This window comes from Chrysochloris asiatica, unplaced genomic scaffold (assembly GCF_000296735.1).
Source record: "Chrysochloris asiatica unplaced genomic scaffold, ChrAsi1.0 scaffold00010, whole genome shotgun sequence".
Classification (NCBI taxonomy): Eukaryota; Metazoa; Chordata; class Mammalia; order Afrosoricida; family Chrysochloridae; genus Chrysochloris; species Chrysochloris asiatica.
In genome coordinates this window covers 21033986-21057368 of record NW_006408528.1, presented here as the reverse complement: position 1 = coordinate 21057368, position 23383 = coordinate 21033986, and the positions used below count along the sequence as shown (strand labels likewise).

The 23383-nt window shown below is 38.0% G+C and overlaps 1 protein-coding gene across 3 annotated transcripts in view; it reads left to right on the top strand.

Moving 5' to 3' along the window:
* Nucleotides 1–23383, top strand: part of RUNDC3B (RUN domain containing 3B) — a 183363-nt gene that overhangs the window by 147945 nt on the left and 12035 nt on the right. For 2 of the 3 annotated variants that reach the window (XM_006834324.1, XM_006834323.1), the window contains 2 exons: nucleotides 251–397; nucleotides 8490–8608. In XM_006834324.1, the coding sequence (XP_006834387.1) occupies nucleotides 251–397; nucleotides 8490–8608 (266 nt within the window). The remainder of the gene's footprint in view (nucleotides 1–250; nucleotides 398–8489; nucleotides 8609–23383) is intronic. The other variant, XM_006834325.1, reaches the window with a different exon arrangement.

The following is a 23383-nucleotide window of genomic DNA, read 5'->3' as shown; positions in this document are numbered from 1 at the left end:
AAAACATAAGAACTCTAAAGTTTCACAAATAGTGTATTGTTGTAGCCAGCAGGAATATAATTAAAAGTCCATATTGTAGGAGACAAAACCATCATAATCCCAACCAGCCTTGCTGTAGCTCTGTACACAACCTACCATTAGCCTACCATTTTAAAAAGATGAATTTTGGGGGCCTAGATTAATACCATTAGGTTCCTCTGCCATTGCAAAACAGTAAAGACAAAAGCACTCACGATCTTAATATTCACAGGACTGTGCTAAAGAATAATGATTTAAGATCAAGACAAGAGTTAACTGCCCACCTCACCAACCAGTGGCCTTCCCCAGGAGCTCTGGATGTCAATGCTGTTGCCTTGGATACGTTGCTTTACCGAAAACACAATAAACAGTGGTATGAGTAAGTGTAATACTTTTTTTTTCCCCCAACTAATTACAAATTTAGTATCAAGACCATATAGCTACTTACTTTGGTTTCTCAGTTTCTCTTTCTAAATTCATTGTTAGTTTAAGATAAAAGTAGGATTTAATACTACTTTGGCTTGGTAAGGTTAGACTGAGGCATTGAGTATGTTAATGTTTTAGAGCTAAGGAACTCTGGGAAATTAAAATATCTGAAAAGTTGTTGTGTAGTAATGTTCCAGTTCCCAATTCTCACTACCATTTCTTCAGTTCTTCTGTTTTCAATAAATCTTTGAACTTGTGTTTCATGAGCCATCTGTTTTTTTTTTTTTATTCTATTTTGCTATTGTATTTGCTTTAGGATTAATTTTCCTGCTATAAAGTTAAAAAACAAAATTTCATCTTATGAACGAATAGACATTTACTTGTTCTTATTGAGTCTGGAATAACTTTGCTTATTTTCAGTAAATCTAATTTTTAGCTATACGAAATATAATCATTAGACCTAGGAATCATAGACCCTTTTTCTATTTCCTTATTCTAATGTTCAGAACTCCTGCATTTAGTTATAGTGCCCTACTGTTGAGAGAGCTACAAAGTCTTAGACCATGTTAGATAATCTTCACTTTAGAATTTGTATAATGTATTTACCTTCTTTTGGTTTTTAGTCACTTTAACATCATAGCCATTTTTTTTTCAGTATCTTTCAATTGTTTGTTAATTTTCTGCTTTTTTTAATCCCCGTTTTCTTCTTTATTCTCTTTTGTTCTATCCTGCCCCTTTCCTTCTTTCTCTTTCTTTCCTCCCATCTTCTCTCCCTCTCTCTTTTTGTTTTGTTCCCTGTTCTTCTAGAGTCCTCGTTTTAAATTTTAACTGATGGAAGCCTTCTACTTGTGTTTCTTAGTATACCTTTTACTGGGAAATTAATAGGCATTGCTACAAGGAATGTTTTAGTGCAGACATAACTTCTTACCTACTTCACTCTGATTTCTTTCACATGTCAAAGTCAGAACTGAAATTAGTTGTTATTCCAGATCTTTTGTTATTAGAATTGCTATGGACTTTGATGCATTTTTAAAATTTTATTGTTGAGCAACAAATAGAAAAAAATGAGCAGATATTTATATAACAGATATGTAGAACTTTCTTAAACTTCTACTAAATCAACCTTCTTAGCATGATTCAAGGTGTTGACATTGAGTCTTTTATGGACTGGGAAATGGTTCCTTTGTATACCTTTATCAAAATTATGAGAACCACAGTATATCTTACTCTTCTATAATTTTACCTTTTTGTGCCATGTTTAGTAGAATATTTTATTTGTATTTTTAATTTAGATTGAGAATTTGAATTTATAGAAATAATTTAAACATATATCTTATTACTCCTTTTTAAAATGCAAAAATATTGTAACAAATTATTACGTTCAGATAAGTTAAGAGACTGCCCATTACTCCAATGTCCACACTGCCACTTTAGGTACTGGAACGTAAAATGTTTTTCAAAGAAGGCATGTACTCCTACTTGTCTACAGAGCTACCTGTTGAGAAGCCAATAAGGAATTTAAGGTGTACCAGTTACCAATTCTCACTATCAGAATTCTCACTATAAGGTGGAACATTTATTTATAGTAGTATATCTCTGCATGAAGTAACAGTGACTGATTTTTACATGGTATTGTAGCAGCAGAAAAAATTAAGTGCCTCAAAACAGAAGGCAGGAAAAGTTTCTGTTCATGTTTTGCATGGGTCCAAAATCTATACTTTCCAACTTACTCCATTAGCTTAAGAAGGAACACCCCTTTCTTCTTGCAACATACTTTACTAGCCTGTTCTTAGATGTTGGTATTACTGTTATATGTTCCTTATTGCCAAACTGGTATCTCTGAACAAAAAAATTATATAGCTTCAGTGTAGTACAGAGAGCACTGGACCTGGAGGTAAAAGTCAGGACTTGTAATAATATATTACTTATTTGCTGTGAGCATTGCTTTCTCCCGCCCTTCTATTTCCGTATGTGTATTACTCAGGATCATGCTTGTGTAGCAGAATGCTAAGATTCAAATGAAATAATTGTGTGGCACATCATAGGTGACTTAGGAAATCTTATTTATATTTTATATAGCCTTTTGGAGTCCTGGTGTGGCACTGCAGGATAAGCACTGGACTGCAAGGTTGGTTTGACCTGAAAGGCAGCAGTTCAAACCCACCAACCACTCCTCAGAAATCCTGTATAGCAGGGGTGGGGAACCTTTTTTCTGTCAAGGGCCATTGGATATTTGTAACATCATTTGCTAGCCATACAAAATTATCAACTTAAAAATTAGCCTGCTATATTTGGTCAAACATTTAATTAACTCACTCCTAATAGGATGGCTGGAACTGCTTCTCTTTGGTGAGGCATTTGATTTTAGCTGGTATTGATGCTACTGCTACTTGCAACTGCGTTTCTAGGTTTGCATTGGTAATCTATAGCACAGTCGACTGTTTGCGATGGTAAGTTTGGAAAAGAACTGTTCACAGCAGTAAGTTGTTTTGAACACAGATATATATTTCAATGCATGTCTCCTCAAAGTGGGAAATTCATCATTGCTTGTGTAATGTTTGTAGAACTCAAGCAGTGGGAGGTTATTGTAACTAGCTTTCAGCTCATCATTGCTTTGCAGCTGAATAATTTCATGTTGTAGGTTATTAGACGCATCAACTGGTTCTACATTGAATGGTATAACAAAGATGTTCAGTTCCATTTATTTACTTTTCACATCCTTGAATCTTTCATTAAATGCCTCAATTAGTTTCCCACATTCACCAGCATATTCAAGGGCTGTAGAAGGCATTTGGCCTTCCAGAGTGAGGAAATATGCCGTGTTATTCCTTTTGAGTTGTACTTTCCACAGCCTTAATTTAGCTTTAAATGATTTCATGTTTGAAATCAGGGAGCCGAGAAGCTGGTTGCGGCCCTGCAGCTTGACATTCAACTCTGAAAGGTACTTGGTGATGTCCACCATGGGTCAGAACTGACTCAATGGCAGTTTAACAACAACAATCACGAATACTAGAGCACACAGTCACTTGCTGTCATTGAGTTCCCTGATAGGTTTTCCCTTCATCTTGAGTTCATTCCTCAGTTCATAAAACCTCACAAGCTTGTTCCTTCAATTCAGCCACCACACTTCACAGTGATAAACAAGGTCACCTCCGAACTCAGAGTCAAAATCACTCAGTAACTTCTTAAACTGGCGGTGGTTAAACCTTCTGCTTTTGACAGAACTTATAACATGACATTGCTGTTGACATCACACTGTTGAGCTGCAATGATTGTGCATAGAAACTTTCTTGGTATATGATGCCGTGGCATATAACTAAATCATTTGAATCAAGACTAGATGATTCAGTCCTTTCTTAACAAATGCAATTAACCCTTTTTGCAAACCAAACATGGCTGGAGCTCCATCTATAGTAAGGCCACTTAACTTTTCAAATGTTAGCTCAAGCTTTTTCATTGATAAAACAAGTCCTCATCTCCCATAGTGCCAGGCATGGCTTCCAGTGACAGCATTTCCTCTCGTGTGTCAAACTCTCTAGTTATCCTATGAGCGAACATGTCCAGTTGTTATTTCCATTGTCTTGTCACAAGTCAGAGAGAAAAATTGGAAATCTTCTGCAGAATCCTTCAGTGTTATTTCAATATCTTGTGCTAAATCAATAATCTGATCTGAGATGGTTCTCCAAGACAAACTAACACTCTGAAACACCTTGTACTCTTTCACAATCTCTCCCTCTACTTGAGGACTCAGCTTCTTTGAGATTAGCTCCTCACTACCTAGCTCATCTGAATAACATTTGTTGTGATTCTGAACTCTGCTGGAAACCAAACTCTGATCATATGGATGAGCCACACTGGGACTCACCATAACCCTTACCCTATATCAACCCTAAACCTACCCACTCATGACCTACTATGTAGGCTTTTAATTTTTTAAATGACTTCCTCTTTAATGTTTCTTATCCATTTCCATTGTATTAGGAGCTTTCTTTTCCATGTGTATCTTTCTAACATTTCTCACTGTAGGAATTGAGAGGCAGCAAAAAATCTTTCGTAGTTTGTAAGTTTTGCATTGACATGACTCACATGTATCCTTCCTCATCAGGCTATCATGCATTATTCTATTTATTTTGCTAAATTAAGAGAATATCAATATTCTGCTATGCTGTTTTTACTGTCATTGAATCAACTGTGACTTGTGATGGCCTTATATAGGAGTACAGCACAACCAAACACTGTCCAGTCCTGTATCATCCTCACAATCATCAGCATGTTCGAGTCCATCATTGTGGTGATTGCACCACTCCATCTCCCTAGGGGACTGCCATATACTTCTGGCTCTCTACATTTTACCAGACATAATGTGACTGATTCCTCCTGATGATGTGTCCAAAGCAAGCAAGGTGGATTGTGTTCTGTTGTGATCAATAAAGTTTTCAAAAAGGAGCCCTGGTGATGCAGTGGTTAAGCATTTGACTGCTAACTGAAAAGTTGGTTCTTTGAACACACCCAGAGGTTCTATGGGAGAAGGATGTGGTGGTTGACTTCAATGAGGAGTACAGTTTAGGAAATCCTGTGGGGCAGTTCTACTCTGTTCTATGGGGTCACTTTTGTGTTGGAAGTGAATTGACTCGATGGTACATTCAGAAATAGATTGTCTGGCCTTTTTGCTGCTCTTATTAAGTATCATCGAGACAGTTCCAACTCACAGCAACCCTGTATAGGGTTTCTGAGTAGCAGCTGGTGGGTATGAACTGCTAACCTTATGGTTAGCAGTCCAGTGCTTATCTTACAGTGCCACACCAGGACTGCTGTAGCAAATGCTTATTTTTACCCTTAACATATTTCTATGAAAATGAAAACAAAAGTAGAAAGAATAGTATACTTCTGTCTCTATGTACTTGCACTTCTGTATATATCTTTTTTTTTTTAACATATGGATGATCCTTTTCCCCTTCTATATATACGTCACACTACCAGACTATAAGGAGATCTAGTAGTGTAGTGGTTATGAATCGGGCTGCTAACCTCAAGGATGGCAGTACAAAACCACCAGCTGTTCTTCAGGAGAAAGGCTTTCTGCTCCCGTAAAGATTTGCAACCTCAGAAACCCTGTGCAGGGTCACTATGAGTTGGAACCGACTCCACAGTACTTAACAACAACAACAAACCAGACTACGTATCATCACTGACTTCAACACATCTAGTGGGAAAATGACGTAGATTGTAGATTACCCATATCATTACTTCTGATCATTGTTATAAAATATTAGATTGTAGAAAAATGTACTAAAACAATGATTTCAGGTCTATTGCATGATATCCTTTCAGTTTACTTTTTTTTGTATCCAATCCTGGGCATAGAAATTTGTATTTGAGTAATTTAAAAAATAATTTTTAAGTAGTTATATATTGAATATTGTGGATTTTATTGCACCCCAAATACCCATGGCAATATAGCATAATTCCTACAAGTTTGTTTTAATTGTATTTAACAATGTCATGGCAAGAACTAAACTATTAATTTTATTAATTAAGGTGGGTCTATAATTATTTATGGAGTCCTTGTGTGGTGCTGTAGGTGAATGCACTGGACTGCAAGATCAGTTTGAATCACAAGGTTTGGTGGTTCAAGCTCACCAGTCGCTCCTCAGAAACCCTATACAAGGTTGCTATGAGTTGTAACCAGTTTGATGGCACTTAACAACAACAACATAGTCATTTTTATGGAAAGAACATACTGAATGTTACTGTTGTAATATCTTATGAATCAGGAACTTCATTTTGACTTGCGATTTTTATCACTTATTAGGACATCATTGTCTACCAAATTTGATTTTGATATTAATTGATGTTTAGCTTAATAAAGCATGTAAATTCAAGGAATATTCAATAAATGTGATAAACTAACAGAAAGATTCCAAAATTGCTTTTGATTCTTAGGTGTAATATTCAAAAAGGAATTTCAGTAGGCTGCCCAAAAAGCTCGTTTTGTGTTGCTATTTTCAGAGGCTGCTTTTACAGGCTTTTCTCCTTGGTGTAACAGTGGCAAGCCGTGAAATGATTGCAAATGCGTTCTGTCTAGCTCTCAGGCCTGTCTCAAAATATCTAGATAATATTTAAATGAATTCTTCCTTTTAGCTTTTGTATATTTTGCTGTTTAAATTATTTCTGCATGTAATATTAAAGTAGGATATTAATTAGCACATTTACCTTGATGAAAAATAAGTGTCATAGATACATCGTAAGCCATCATACAATTTAAAAAGAAAGCCCTCTACTTCTTAGGCACAGAAAAATATTTTGAAAAAGAAATTTTTTATTAACTTTTCTTATGGCGGAGCTCTGTACTACACTTCCACCCGATCGACCATCTTGTTTGTTCTCTGTATTTCATTTCTTAAGAGTAAGAAATAAATAGGTGAATGTTGCATTATCTCCTTATTAACACATTCTGTAATTTTATCATAATAAAACTGATGGAGAACAAATACAAAAGCAACTGAAAATAACTACTGTCTTGATAACCTATTGGGATTTGCCTATTTATTTTTAGTAAATTAATGATCAACCTAGTTTTAGTAAATTAAAATTTTGCACCTTCCTCCTCTGTTTGAATAGAGTGATGATTAAGATAAAATAGTGACTACGTATACATTCAGGAGTCCTGTTGTAGCAATGTAGGATAAGCACTGGCTGCTGACTGCAACGTCAGTGGTTCAAACTCACCAACTGCTCCTCGGAAACCCTATACAGGGTCTGTTTGAGTTGGAAGCAACTCAACAGCACTTAATAACTACAACAAGTATACATTCAAACCATACATAATACGAATGTGCTTCAGAAAGTTCTATTGTCATTTCATTTCATTTTTCATGAACTTTTTTAAGCCCCTTCTTATACACACCTACTCTTGGGTATATGAATAGAGATTAGCTATAAAAAGATCATTCACAGTATATGTTGTTGTTGTTGTTAAGTGCTGTCGAGTCGGTTCTAACCCCTAGCGACCCTGCACAGGGTTTCCGAGGCTATAAATCTTTAGGGGAGCAGAAAGCCTCATCTTTCTCCCGCAGAACTGGTAATAGTTTCATACTGCTGACCTTAAGGTTAGCAGCCCAATTTGTAACCACTAAGCTACCAGAGCTCCTTCACACTATATATATTTACCTATAAACAGTATCATAGAATATACAACATATCTAGGAAATTAGATGGAGCTTGGCTACTTTGAAAAACAGATATTGATCACCCAAAGCATAGTCCTTTTCTTAAATCATTTATATTTGGAAATAATAGTTAATTCTGTTCTCTTATGTAAAATGTGAAGAACACCTAAGTTGTGTATATTTCCTGGTTTGTTTTATCCTGAAGAACTAGATATTAAGTGAGGCTGGTAATAAATCTTCATTAATTTCTATTTATAACTGAATTTTTAATAATTTATTATTGTAATTTACTCCTAGTTAATTAGCTTAATAGAAAATGCACCTCATAATATTAAGTAGATCAGTTGTCATGATGCATTAACATAACTGAACAAGTATTTTATTGGCCAACATTTTAAGGTTAAGTTATAGGAATAAATGAAAATTATTTTTACTGTTTTTAATGACTCAGTAATAATAAGAGGTAACAGAAGGATTCTGAAGTGCTTGGAGGACAATAGGTCAGCATCAAATTATGCCAATATTATTTCTGCTTTAAGAGTGATCTACGTTTTCTGACCCTTTGAAAATTGGTAATAACCAGAATTACCCATTTCTAATCAGCTGGGTAATCAGCTTGGGGTATAAGGACTTACATTTATTTGAAAAATCATTTTTCTTTTCCTTTTCCAGTGAATTAAACAGATGCACCTTTATGAGGGTGGGGAAAAAGATAATTGAATCTGGGATAAAGACAAATTTTAGGGGCAAAGTTGAGAAGAAATTAGCTACAAATTCTATAAATTGAAGAAAATAATTAAAGAATATTTCTAGAAATCCCTTTTATTTTATTTTTTAAAGAAGAAATTCAAGTAGTATTTCATTCGTGTTTTACAGGAAAAGTTATCATAGTCTTGACCAGTTATCAGCTGAAGTTAGCCTTTCTCAGACCTCACTGGATCCAGGCCAGACGCAAGAAGATGGAAAACAAGACACATTACATTTAATAAGTGAAGGTAAGTAAAATGTGTCTGAAATTTACTTATTTGTCAGTGTAGTTTGGTTGTAGAGCATTACCAAAAGAATGACATTGCTGTAGAGCATGCCAAGAATTAAGCTGCTATTATAATGGAAAATAATCTACCTTTTGTTTCTTTCTCCCATATTTGTGGCTCACCTTCTTGAAGGAGTTGTCTATAATTATTATCTTCACTTCTTCACTTTCTATACTCTTTTATTTTTAACTTCAGTTTGACTTTTGTGTCACACCACATTTCTAAAAATAACTTTTATGAGGGTTATCAACGTCTGCCTTACTGCTCAAGTCAGTCCTGTGTCTTCATCCTATTAATTTTCTCTGCAGCTTTTAATATTTGTTACAGGGACTGCCAACTGAATCTCTACCTTTCAAGAGACAGTTCTGGTCTTCTCCTGATGCAGACTAGTTGGGTGAGGCAGTGTCCATAGAAGCACAAGTGTATTATAGGAAAGAGGCTTTCCAGCAGAGATGGGGAGATACTTAACACTCCACCCTGCACCTCATCTCCCCAAACAAAAGCGTTGCTTGAGTTTAAAAGGTTTTGAGTAGGGAAAAAACATCATATTTATTCATAGAGGTAGGCAGGGATTTCCAGGAAATGGTCCCTTTAGGAGGGGCCATGCTAGGTTGGGTATGTGTACAACATTTCTTCAAGATGGATTTCACCCCAAATGCCTCTGGTAAGAGGAACTTATTCTGGGATGTCAAGCATGATTGGTTCTTCAAGACCCTAATTCAGACTCCTCCCAAGGACTGGCATTCTACTTTGCCCCAGTAGAAGTTTTATCCTTTAAAGTTATACCTACAATAGTAGGTAAACCAGTCTGACCTGTAAAAAATCTCACAAGGAAGTGAAAATACAGAATTTTTATGGGTAGTCTTTCCTAGTAGCATGTTCCAGGATGTGACTGCTTAGTTATATACCCTGAACATATTCTGTACATCTATACAATTGCTCAAGCAAGGAGGGGAGCAAGTTTCAACATTCCTCAGGATTTCAGTCACAGTAATTCAGTCAGTAAGTGGCCCAGGTTTATTCCTGATTTTAGGCCCTCTTTTCCCCCTGTAACAGATTGACCATTTCATCATTCTTGAATCACTTTTGATTTCTGATTTGAGTGTTCTGAAAATCTTGTGGATCAACATAAAAGAGTTTTTTTGTTTTTGCTTTTTTCTTATTACTATTTTCAGCTGTGCTCTATTAACATGCCTCCCATTGAGTTGTATCTTTCTGACTTATTTTTTGGGCTACTTTCAATTATAATATGGTCTTCAGTTTCTAAGATCATACTCCACATAGTAATCAGTAATCAGTTTACAAACATAACTCCCCCCAAGATATTATATTTGTGCTTAAAATTCTCCGTTGACATTCAGTGGCAGTCATAAGAAAGTTCAAACTGCTTATCGTGGCCTGCAAGATTCTACATGCCAGCTTCTGCCACATTGCAGAACACTCTGCTTCTTGTTTTCTGCACTAGATCAGACTACTTAGCTACCCTTCAAATTGTTTTCTGCCTCAATTGTATACTCAGTTGTATACTTACACTATCAACAAATAGCATGGTGCTGGCTTTTCCCATTGTTTTGAAGTTTCTTTCAGAATATCTCTGCATGTTAGGCTTTTTATCAGGTTTGTTCTCAAATGACATCTCTTTAAAGAAGGCTTCATTGGCTTTAGTCACTCTATCCCCAACAACACTCCATCCAGGTACTATCTTCATACTACAGTGTGTTTTATTATTATTATTATTGTTGTTGTTATTATTCATAACTCACTCTGAAATGTAAGCTTCATGAGTGTAGGGAACTTATCTGCTTTTCCACCAGTTATTTCCCAAATTTGGACACACAGCAGACAACTATTACATATTTATTGGTAGTATAAATATACAATGAATGAGTGGCATAGGATCTAAGGAATCTGGTGTAGGGGAATTGTTGTTGTTGTTGTTGTTGTTATGTGCCGTGGAGTTGGTCCCAACTCATAGCAACCCTGCATAGCATTTCTGAGGCTGTAAATCTTTACGGGAGCAGAAAGCCTCATCTTCCTCCTGTGGAACCGCTGGTAGTTTCAAATTGCTAATTGTGAGATTAGCAGCCTATAAGGTAAAAAATCAAACAGCTGACTAAGAAAATATGAATACTGTTTTGAACTGAATTTTCTGTTTCCTTTAAGATGGATGTTGAAATTTTCTGAAGGGTGTTACTGTATTCTAATATTTTGTTGTTTTTCTTGTTGTGTTGTAAAGTGTCATCAAGTCAGTTCCATCCCATAGCAGCTGATGAATTTGAACTGCCGACTTTTTGGTTTGCATTCCAGTGCTTATCCTATCCATTGCCACACCAGGAATCCATTCTAATATATTTTAGAAAGTAGTATATATGAGGAGCTTCAAAAAGTTTGTGGAAAATGGAATTACAAGATAATGGAGGACTTCCGGTTTGGGGGCAGGAGAAGCAGAGACAGGCAGGAGAGGCTCCTCAGCAGAGGCACAAAAAAAACTGAGAAGGTGCTTTGCTGGAACAGCTCCAGTGCTTTAGATCAAATATAAAGTGGGGGACATCAGTTTTCAGCACCCACTGGTGGAGAAATCTGACTGGTGGGGAATACACAGCGATTTCTGAATCAATCAGGATGCTCCCTGCATGCCCTTCAGCCTGAGCTGAGGTCAGAGGGTGGGGCCACAGCCAGGGTAATACAGTGCTAGAACCACAGAGTGGTGTCTGGTAAAAGAGGTGTAATGGCTTTTTTCACTTTTCTTTCATCCTTTCCCCTTTCACACCCTCTCTTCTCAGCTTGGACACCTTCAGGTGGGTGGGAGCGCACCTCCAAAAGGCTCCAGCGTTGTGCCCAGAGGGTACAATTTTCCCATAGCACAAACAGGAAATCCCTGAAAGCCCCATCGGTCCCACAAGCTAATCCTTTGGCTGCTTCTTATGATGTCTGACTCTGGGACTCACCCCTAAAGATGACCTGGCAGAACCCTTTGTTCCTGCCTTACTTAACAAGAGACAGCAGGTCTGGCCATATAGCCAAACTTTATTTGCACCTTGTAAAACCCCAACATAAAAGGCAAGAACCAACACTAACTACTATATAGAAGGATGCAACTATATTGAGAATTACGCTGTGCACACGCAGATAACCAACAGACCTTCAGAGATAAAAATAGTGGACAATCTTTCTTCCATTCATTTCTTAATATCTATCTGCTCACCTCCATGGGTGGTGACTAGAGGAGGGGGCTAAGCGAGTGGACACCCCCACTCACTGCTGGATGTTTCTACTATGCATGCACACTGGCCTGCACTGCCAAGGCTACAGGACAGTTGGCTACAGTTTTATTTTGTTTTTGTATGGTGGTTTTTGTCTCTGCTTTTATATTGTATCTGTTTTGGATACTTTTGGTCTCACTTTTTCCATGGGGGTGGGAGCTTTCTCTCCCTATGTTACCCAAGAAGAAATAGCAATCATGGCCACATAGCCAAGCTACAAGAATACCCCGTAATATCCCACCATCTGGACAGGAACCAATACCAATTGCTAGGCATTACACAGATAGCCAACATGTGATAAGATAACTTGCAGCTGAGTAATAAGAGATGTGAAAGGTTAAGCCTGTCTCCAGATCACATCCACCAGGAGACACTCAGTAAGCTTAACAACACAGCAACATGCATTCATTTAATCATTGAAAATGCACCTAACTACTGAAAATGTCCAAGAAAAAACAACAAAAGATCTCAGTGCATGTCCAAAAACAGAGAAGAGTAACTGAGACAAACAAGCTAGAGGCAGACATAGTCTTCCCTTTAGAAGAAGAGCAGGCTTTGGACATGCCTGAGAAGGAATTCAGAAGAATGATATTAAGATAAATCCAAATGCTCAACAGAGGGGTTGAGGAAAATAAGGAAGAAGTCAGAAAATTGCAACAGGAACAATCCATCAAGATAGATATAGCATTGGAAGCAATTCAAAACCTGAAAAAAGAGGTCCAGATGATTAATAATAAAATATTAGAAATTGATAATGCACTGAAAGGACAAAGGAGTAGAATTGAAGAGATGGAAGCCAGAACCAGTGAACTGGAAGACAAATCTCTCAATACTGCTAAGATATAAGAGCAAGCAGAAAAAAGGATAAAAAAAAATCTGAAGAGAGTCTAAGATTCATGTTGGATAACATGAAGAGGTATAACTTAAGAATTACTGGCATTATGGAACAGGAAGTTCCAGAAGTCCACAGAGGAGATAGTTGAGGAACTGCTGGAAGAAAATTTCCCTAACATCTTGAAGGATGAGAAGATAAGCATTCAAGAAATTAAACAAACCCTAGGAAGGCTATCCCCAAAAGAAAATCGTCAAGACATAAATCAAGCTCTCCAAAATCAAAGACAAGGAGAGAATCCTAAAAGCAGCCAGAGAAAAGAGACGTGTTACTTACAAAGACAAGTAAATCAGATTAAGATCTGACCTCTCAGCAGAAACCATGCAGACAAGAAGGCAATGGGGAGACATATATAAAACCCTAAAATTAAAAAAAAACTGCCAACCAAGAATCACCTACCCAGCAAAACTGTCAATAAAATACAGTGGTGCAATCAAAACATTCCAGGATAAACAGAGCTAAGAGACTTTGTCAGAGTTAATTCAGCACTTCAAAACATCCTAAAGGGAGTTCTTTGGAATGAAAACCAACAAGAAGAGACAACAACCAGAGATTGACAGACATGGCAACACCATCCGGAACTCATTCGACAGATAACAGAGTCCAGAACAGAGCAAAATTACAACAAATTCAATATTAAAATTAATTCAATAATAATAATGTCAAAGAAGGGAAAAATATAAGAACAGAGATCTAGGTGGTGAGGATGTGACGTAGATTTCAGGATACAATAGACTGTCTTAAATGGAGGGGAAAGTTAGTACACTGTAGGGTAACCGCAAAGAAAGTTAATACTTCACAACGTACCATGAAAAAGAAGAATCAAGTAGAAAAAGGAAACATTAAAACTAAGAAGAAACTAACAAGAAATAGCACAAAAAACATGAACTCAGCACAAGAAGGCATGCAGAACAAAGGAATGAACAGCACCACAAAAATTAACATAATGAAAGCAATTAATTCATAATTCATACCTATCGATAATTACACTGAGTGTCAGTGGGTTAAATGCACCAGTAAAGATACAAAGAGTGGCAGAATGGATAAGAAAACAAGACCCTTCCATATGCTGCCTGCAAGAGACATGCCTTACACACAAAGACAAAAGCAGATTAAACGTTAAATGATGGAAAAATATATACCAAAAGATACTGGAATTTTTCCATGAACTTTTTGATGCCCCCTTTGTATTATTTACAAATTAATCTTTTTTTGGGGAGATGATGTGGATGGTTATTACATTGGAGTAGCTACTCTCACTAATATAAATGGAAAAGAGTAAACTGGATTCAGTGTCACATTCTAGAATGTGTGTGTTCTTTAAGTGAATCCATATTATGAGTGTGTATATTTATATGTCTTCCATCTAAAAACACTTACTTAGGTCTTTAATTACTAAAGCATTTAAAGAATAGGACAAGAATAATAATGAATATTAGATATTATAAATTTATTGACTTTAAGAATTCAAACAAATACAAGCAGGCCCAAGGTTATGAATATCCAACTTATGGACAACTAAATTTTATGCAAATTTATCCTCAATTTTAAAGGATTGAACCAATTTCTATTGGCAACAATTTCTTCATTGCACTCATTTTCACTTGCTGTTATTGCTGTTAAGTACTGTCAAGTTATTGCTGACTCATAGCGACCTTATACAGGGTTTCCAAAGAGTGACCGATGGGTTTGAACCACCAACCTTTCAGTTAGAAGTCCAGTGATTACCCTACAGTGTCTTACTTGTTACACGTGCAATTTTTAAATCATTGAAAAAGTTTCCAGCCTTTACTTGCATGAAAGTAAGACCCATATGTATGTGTAACTCTTCCCTACATATTCTTAAAAGAAACAGGTAAGTGTGGATCTCATTTGCAGCCTGGGGACTGCCTGTAACAAATAACCTGCTTACAGAATTTCTGTACCCAAATATCTTACATAAATACTTTATGAGTAAAAAAGAAGAAGAAAAAAAAAACACAAAAGAGGTAAAAATTGGCCCAAAATTTATCAACTAAACCCAGCAAGAAAAAGTACTACATAATTGTTGTTAAGTGACATCAATTCCAACTCATTGTAACCCTGTATAGGGTTTTCCAGGAATGGTTGGTGAATATGAATCACTGACCTAGCCGTTAGCAGTCCAGTACTTATCCTACAGTGCCACGCTAGAACTCCACATAAACTATAAAAAAAACTGTTGCTATGGAAAGAAACAGATGTTCTTGTTATAACTTGGTAAGATTCTTAGAATTCTCTCAACTGCAAATTAGTGTTAAAAACATTAACTTAAGAATTTTGAATTCTTGGTAGTCAGGGTAATGCAAATTTAAATCACTATGTTCCCTTAAGAATATAATACTGTAAAGAGAAACAAGAATAAATTAAACTACGTAAAACTCACGTTTTTGGTATAGCTTCTTGCTGTTAGGTGTTGTTGAATCGGTTCTGACTCATAATGACCCTGTATAGGATTTCTGAGAAGTGGCTGATGGGTCTGGCAGTTCAGCACTTACCATAAAGCACCACACCAGGATTCTAGAAGGCACCTAATAGCATATTTCAAAGTATCTGTGAATAGGAAAATAAACACCAAATCCTAGCAGGCTATCTCATACAACTGCAACAAACCATAACGTAGAGCAAAAGGTTAAAGGAAACCCAAACTGCAAAAGAAGAAATTGTGAATTAGTGGCAGGCCAAAAATGGTTAGAAATCATGTCCAGAAAGAACAACTCAATCCTTACTTGTTTTTGTTTTTGTTGTTTTAAGTTTTTATTGTGAGGTTTACATGGGAGAACATCAGTTTTACATACTTCCTATTGTATTTCGTTTCATTGCAATGATTACAATCCCTGCAATGCATCATCAAATAACACATCAAATAGCGAAAGGGTACACCATATGGGCCCGCCCCCCCAGCTGTCAGCACACAGCAAAACTCCCTCCCTGAGTTCAGTGTCCCCAGCCACTCTGTCTGTCCACATCATCATCATCATCATCTCTGTCTCCATCCCTGGCATCACTGCCTCTCTGGGTAGGGTCCCGCTCTCTGCTCTTCACTTGTGGTGGTCCCAGGGACCTCCGCTCCTGGGCTGTAAAATCAGTCACTCCCCTCCTTTTTTAAAAAAAATATCTGCCTCTATATTTCCTACCCTCACAGACAGTCTTGATGGCAATTATTCACTAAGACAAGAGTCTTATCCCCATTTCCTTTCGCCAGCCCAGTCCCAACAGATTGGAAGTCATTCAGTGGTGAGTCTCCCCCGCCCCATCTGGAACTAGGCTCCCTCTTGAAAGCTTGTAAGCCAGTTACTTCTTGCCTTTATAGTGCCCCCCATTTTGGGTAGCAAGTTGCCCATCCCTGTCAACCCTGTGTACTGAAGGGGTGGGAGTAATCCTTGCTGTAAAGATTTGTTCCATTTTTTGAGCTATTACATCCATAAGTATAGGTAAAGTTCATCAAATTGTAGCAGGTTACTTTTTTTTTCCCCCCTCTTCTTTCTTCTTCTAGTGGAGTTCTGGTCATCCAGCAATGGAAGCCAGGTCAAATGGGTACTATCTGCAAGTATGGGTGTTCTTGTGCATCTTTCCTCATTCATATCAGCTGGACGTGTCGCTCTCCTTTTATCAGAAGAGAGTCTGATTTTTTTAATCCTTTTTTCTGCTTGCTCTTCTATCTTAACAGTATTGAGAGATTTGTCTTCCAGGTCACTGGTTCTGGCTTCCATCTCTCTTCTATTCTGCTCCTTTCCCATTTCAGTGTATTGTCCACTTATGATATTTTATTCTTAATCATCTGGACCTCTTTTTGCAGGTTTTGAATTGTTTCCAATGCTATTTCAATCTTGTTTGATTGCTCTTGTAGTACTTTTTTTACTTCTTCCATGTTTTCTTCCACTTCTTTTCAGAGCATTTGAATTTGTTTCCATATCATTCTTATGAATTCCTTCTCAGGCAAATCCAAAACCTGCACTTCTGGAGAGCCTTTGTCTCCAGCTCATTTGTGTCAGTTACTCTTTTCTGTTTTTGGACATGTGTTGAGATCTTTTGTTGTGCTTTTTTTTTTTTGGTAATTTCCAGTACTTATGTGGGTTTTTTATACTTAAATTGGTATTTGTTGCTGTATTATTAAGCTTACTGGGTGTCTCCTGGTGGATATGATCAGGAGATAGGCTTTCCTTTTCACATGTAATGCTTACCAGCTGCTATTGGCTCATGTCTCTGTGGTGGAATATTATGGGGTATGCTTGTAGCTTGGCTACATGGCCACAATTGCTGTCTCTTCCTGGGTAACGTAGGGAGAAAAAACTCTCACCTCTAAGAAAAATGTGCGATCAGAAGGACCAAAAGCAAAAGCAATATAATAGTAGAGACAAAAATCACCACTTTGAAACTTAAATAAACTGTGGCCGACTGGCCAGTTGCCTTGCTACACAGGCAGTGTGTGTGTACCTTAGAAGCCTCTAGCAGTGGGTGTAGGTGTCCTCCTGCTTAGGCCCCTTCTCTAGTCAACACCATAGAGGTGAGTACCTAGATATTGAGAAGGTAACGGGAGAATGATTGTCTCTTATTTTTGTCTCTATAGGTCAGTTAGGTATCTGCGTGTGCACAGTGTAATTCTCGAGATAGATGTGCCCTTTTATGTTGGGGTTTTACAGGTTATTCATATGGTTTGTCTGTCAGGCCTAACAGGCCTGCTGTTTTCTTGCTGGATATGCCAGAGCAAAGGGTCCCGCACAAGTTAATTTTAGGGCTGCGACCCAGAGGCTGACGTCATAAGCAAGTGACAAAGAATTTGCCCTTGGGACCGATGGGGCTCTTTCTCTCTGTGCTGTGGGTAAAACTGTGGGGTCAACGATGGCCTTTTTTGGGGGGGCTGCGCACCCACTCGCCTGGAGGCATCTCGGCCAAGCAGAGAAGGCACGACTGGGAAGAGGAGGAAAAAAATGTGTAGAAACCCCCTGTACCTCCTTTTGCAAATGTCACTGCACCACTTTTAATGCCGGTTCCCTGTGCCAATCTGGCTGTAGCTGCACCCTTTGAACTCCACCGGTTGGGGTGGCCACAGAGGGAGTCCTATGTCTTGAGCGATTCCTAAATCACAGTACTATCCTTTATACTGTGATTTTCCACCAGCAAGTGTGGAAACTGACACCCTGCACCCTATGCTAGATCCAGAGCTCTGGTGCTGTTCAGTGAAAGCAGCTTCTCTGGGTTTTCAGTCCCTCCCACACGGAACCTGTCCTACCTGACTCTGACTCTGCTGCCACCAAAACTGGAACTTAGTTGTTGTTTTTTAAAATACAAAATAAGATGTCCTGTGGCAAGAATGTAAATTTGTATGTGGGATGCAGAGAAGCAGGGAAACAAAGCTGAGACCTAGGTGCAGAATAGAGTTAAAAGGAAGAGAGAGGACATTTTTGAAAATGTGGTAGGAAAAAAAAAAGAAATTAAGAGAGGGAAATTTAGGATTATATAAAACCTTAAACAGTAAAAGAAATGAAAAGACATACATCCTCTCCACCCTTAGCATCGTATCCCTTATCCTTCAATAAAAGTCATAGTCCAAAAAGCTATACTTTAATACAGTGACACAAAAGGGTGCTCTTAAATTAAACTTTCCTATACTTTTAACCCATAGCCCTGTCTGCTGAACACCTGTCTATATAAAATTACTATATAAATTGAGAGAAAAATTTAACTGATGAAAACCCCCCAAAAATAGTGAAAAAGAAAATATCATAATGTAACCATTTATTTTACTTAAATATCCACACACAAGCATTTAGAGATAAAATTTAAAAAACATTTTAAACCAGAAATCTAAAACTAAGAACAGAAATATCCAAGAAACAAGAAGTGAAATGAGTTGTTTAAACTCAAGGGAAAAAAATGGAATAAGAAGACAAAGTTATCAGAACTAAAGATAAATTATGTGTCCAAGAAAAAATAGAGTTCAATGAAAACTTAATATGTAACATTGAAGAAAAGAAGGAAGACAACTGAAAAAATGAAAATGAGATAAAGGGAAAGGAAAGCAAGGTTAGAAAATAGTTGAATTGTAAACCAAACCAAAGAAGTTGGAAGTTACATTTAAGTGGAATCTTCAAAAGTAAAATACAATGAAACACTAGAGCAGAACTATGTTGACGTTTATACACCACGAAAGATGTCCAGGTGGTACTGTGGGAAAAGTGTTCCATCCACAGGGAAAGATGAGGCTGTCTGCTCACAGAAAGATGTGCATTCTCAGCTCAGAGGCTCTCTAAGATTCTCAATCAACTCAATGATAATGGGTTTATACACTAAGGAAAGTGTCTGGAAATAAAAGAAGAGCTGAATCTGTGAATTGAAAGGGTTAACCAGATACTGCAGAAAATTAATCTCTAATAATCAACTTTAAAATATACTGCTACTCTTCCCTATCTTGCGAGGTAACAATGGCTGTGTTTTTCTGCAAGACATGATTTCAGGACCTCAATCCTTCGCCATCCGAACCAGGCGGACATCAAGTTGACACCTAGAAGTATCAGTCATGCTCGTAACCAACTAAAAGGCCTCCCAGATGTTTCATTTGTTTCGCTTGGGTTTGCAGCGGGGCACAAAGTGGGTGAGATGGCAGGTGAAAAGGCTGAGAAGATGGCTACCAATGTGAAGAAGCCTGTAGCCAAAAAAGCAAATGCCACTGACAAAGCTAAGAAGACTAACCTCAAGGGCAAAAAACCCAAGCTGGAGAAGCCACATGGCAACCGAAATCCTGTCCTAGTCCGAGGAACTGGCAGGTATTCCTGATCGGCCATGTATTCTAGAAAGGCCATGTACAAGAGGAAGTTCAGCTGCTAAATCCAGGGTTGAAAATAAGAAGAAGGAGAAGGTTCTTGCTACTGTCACAAAGTCAGTTGGTGGTGACAATAATGGTGGTACCCGGGTGGTTAAACTGTGCAAAATGCCTAGGTGTTACCCAACTGAAAATATGCCTAGGAAACTGTTGAACCATGGCAAAAAACCCTTCAGTCAGCATGTCAGAAGACTGCGTTCCAGCATCACTCTTGGGACCATTCTGATCATCCTCACTGGGCGCCATCGAGACAAGAGAGTGGCTTTCCTCAAGCAGCTGGCCAGTGGTTTGCTCCTAGTGATTGGACCTCTGTCCCTCAATCGAACACACCAGAAATTTGTCATTGCCACCTCCACCAAAATTGATATCAGTGGTGTGAAGATCCCCAAACTTGTCATGGATGCTTACTTCAAGAAGAAGCAGCTGCGGAAGCCCAGGCACCAGGAAGGTGAGATCTTCGACACTGAGAAAGAGAAATACGAGGTTACAGAGCAGCGCAAAGTGAATCAGAAAGCTGTGGACTCAGCCAAAAATCAAAGCCATTCCCCAGCTCCAAGGTTACCTGTGAGCTGTGTTTGCTCTCACAAATGGAATTTATCCTCACAAATTAGTATTCTAGATTTCTTGCAAAAAAAGAACCTCATTAAATAATTGATAAATTAATTAAAAAAAAAAAGAATATTTTAAATCAGGCATATGCTGTCTGTCTCAACCTTTTCAGCTATTTTGCTACAGAATCGCTCAGGTAAATTTTCATAGTTGGTGTCTGATATTATTATTGCTGCATTTATGCCTTATTTCTGCAATCTGCTAGAAATGCTCTAGTTCCTGCATAGACTAAAACTTTATTTATGTGAAAACAGTTGACTTCGAGTTGATTTACCTCATGGAGATCCCACATGGGTCAGAGGAAAAACATGGATTTACCAAATATTTATTTGATGACCTCTATTTACAGTGATGTGGTGCTAGAGAACTAGCACTGAATTGTAAACCACAGGGTCAAAAGTTCAAACCCACCAGCTGCTCCTTGGAATTGACTTGATGGTTAAGGTGCTTAGCTACTTACTGAAAGAAAGGGGGTGAGTCCACCCACAGATGCCTTAGAAGAACAGCATGGCAATGTACCTCCCAAACATCAGCCGTTGAAGAAAGTATGGCACACAGTTCTACTCCTACAAACATGGGTTTACCAGTATTGGATTACCCAATAAGCAAGATGAACATGTGTGTACTTGTGCATACTTAACTAATCTTAGTGAGCAATTCACTTTTTTTTTTCTCATCTAAAATTCTGCTTCTCTGCATGACAGACTGGCATCATCTGTCTGTCTTCCAAGCTCACACACAGCAGCTTCTTACAGAATCAAAGCCTCTTCTCCAACTTACAATCCTTGACGAGGTGGAGTAACCACCTCGTGTAAAGTAAGCACAGTTTCATGCATTTTTCACATAGATGAGTAAGTCAGCTCAGGCAAACCTGTGCTTAGTAGGTGTTCTGCTCATGGAGTCATCATGAGTTCGAGTCACTTAGAGGCATTTTATTTGTTTCTTCATTCATTTACTTCTTATTAAATGTTATGCAAGAAGTCAAACTCTATTGCTTGCCTCTGAGGGTCTTTCATGATCATGCCTTCTGCTTCTGAAGCCTCACCCCCTCCACTACCCTCCCAAGAGTATCTTCCTTTTTTATTTTTAAACACACGCCTCAGCGCAGCCTTTACCCAATATACCTTGAAGTGTTTATGTCTTAGTTGTAGTTAAGTGATGTTGAATCAGTTCCGACTCATAGTGACCCTCCACTGCATAGGGTTTCTGAGGTGTGACTGGTGAGTTTGAACTGCCGACTTTGCGGCCCAGTGCTTACCCTACAGCGCCACACCAGGACTCCCTTATGTTTATGTTTCTAGAACCTGGCTCTGTTGTACTCCCACGGGGGGTGGGGTCTTTGTTTCTTACAGATCGAACACAGGACTGATTTCTCCAATGCATTTGGTCTGCATTTCATCCCTGTTCAGCATTGTACTCGTTTTTCTGTTATGACTCTTTTCAACACATGCCTAAGGAGTTGCTAACCCCATATTGTATAGCCATGGGAGTGGGAGGAGAATATTTCATTCTAACAGTGCCTTCACTATTCTTTTAAGTAGTATTTATTTTATTGAATAATGAATGCAATCCTTGTTGAGTTTGTGGTATAATTAGGAATTTTTATTTGTATTTTATAGTTGCCTTTCCTTATTTTTCCTGCTAGTCCTCAATTGTGATGTACTTTATAAACGAAGAAACAATGTAATTTATTCTAAAAACTGTTCTATGGTTTGGATGGGTAATTTTCTTTTTTTCTGTATTACTTTGGTTTTGCTGTGTAGTCAGTTTCTAGTGTATTTCACATTGCTGTTGGTTATGTCAAAGTTTGACACTGTTGCTATGAAATAATTGTTGAATTTATTTTTGAGTGTCTTTACTTCATGTCCTTTGGGCTTCTCTTGAGCTCTCCTTTTAGGGAACGCTTTCAAAAGTGTGTGGTTTGGTGTCCATGAATTCCTGGAAGTTCTGGATGGTTGGAAAATGATTCACACAGTAAACATCTAGGGCTGGATTTGCAAATCATATGGTTAGCTCTTGCAGACATCATTGGCCATCAATCACTACCCTGCTGGAAGGAAATAAAAGTGATTAGTATCCACGCAAAGCTCCTCAGCTGTGGTTTTGACATTGTACATTCCTTAGAGCAGTGGTTCTCAAAGTGTGAGCCCTGGGCCAGCAGCATCTGCATCACTTGGGAGTTTGTTAGAAATGCAGTTTCAGAGTCCAGCAATATGAGCAGGTTCTCCAAGTGGTTCTGATGTACAGTCGAGATTGATAGGCAATCCAGTGCTGATGCTATAACACCACACCGGGACTCCACGTAAGAAGGTATGGGGCAAATCATTGCTGGGTTGCTCTGCCTCCTGCTTGAACTTGATATAGAAGATCTGAAATAAGCCCCGTTTTCTTTTTAGCTCCCTTGCTGAGCTCTAACAACATCATCACCCTGGGATTCAGTTTTATTTATTTATTTTTCCCCCCAAACTGACAGTTGCAATCCTCAATGCTCTATCTGTAGGCAATATTTTATTCTTTGCTAGGAAGACAGGTAGTACAGATACACATATTTGAATGAATGGTTATAAATAGTTGTTGGAGACTTTAATTCATTCTCACATGCCTCCTTCCCTAATTGAAAGGCATTTGCTTATGAGAAAACTTCACTTCGTTCTCTCTTGGGAAGCACTGCTGGCCAAATAAATTGGAGAGGGGACTATCCTTAGGCCTTCAGTGCTTTAGCATAAAACCCCATTTTGCTGACAAGAAAGCAGAGGTTTAGGGAAGGGAAGACACTCATTTAAAGTATGGCATCTAGTAAGTGGCTGAACCAGGACACACTCATGTCCAGTTCTAAAGTTTTTTGTCTTAACCACTATATATACGGTCTCACCAGTGTCACCAAGCCATGGCAGCTCTAAGGCACTGGACCTTCCTACTGTCAGAGGATTTCTGCTGTCTGAAACTCTTAAAGTCATACATTCCCTTCTCTCCAAAGTATGAACCTCAGTCCAGGAAAAGTGTGCTCTCCAGGAAAACCTTTGAAAAACCACTTAAGATAACACAGTGTGCTGGAGATACTATTTAGGCTTATGGTTCTCAGACATTGGGCATAAAATATATATATATAGTAAAATAAACTATATGTATAT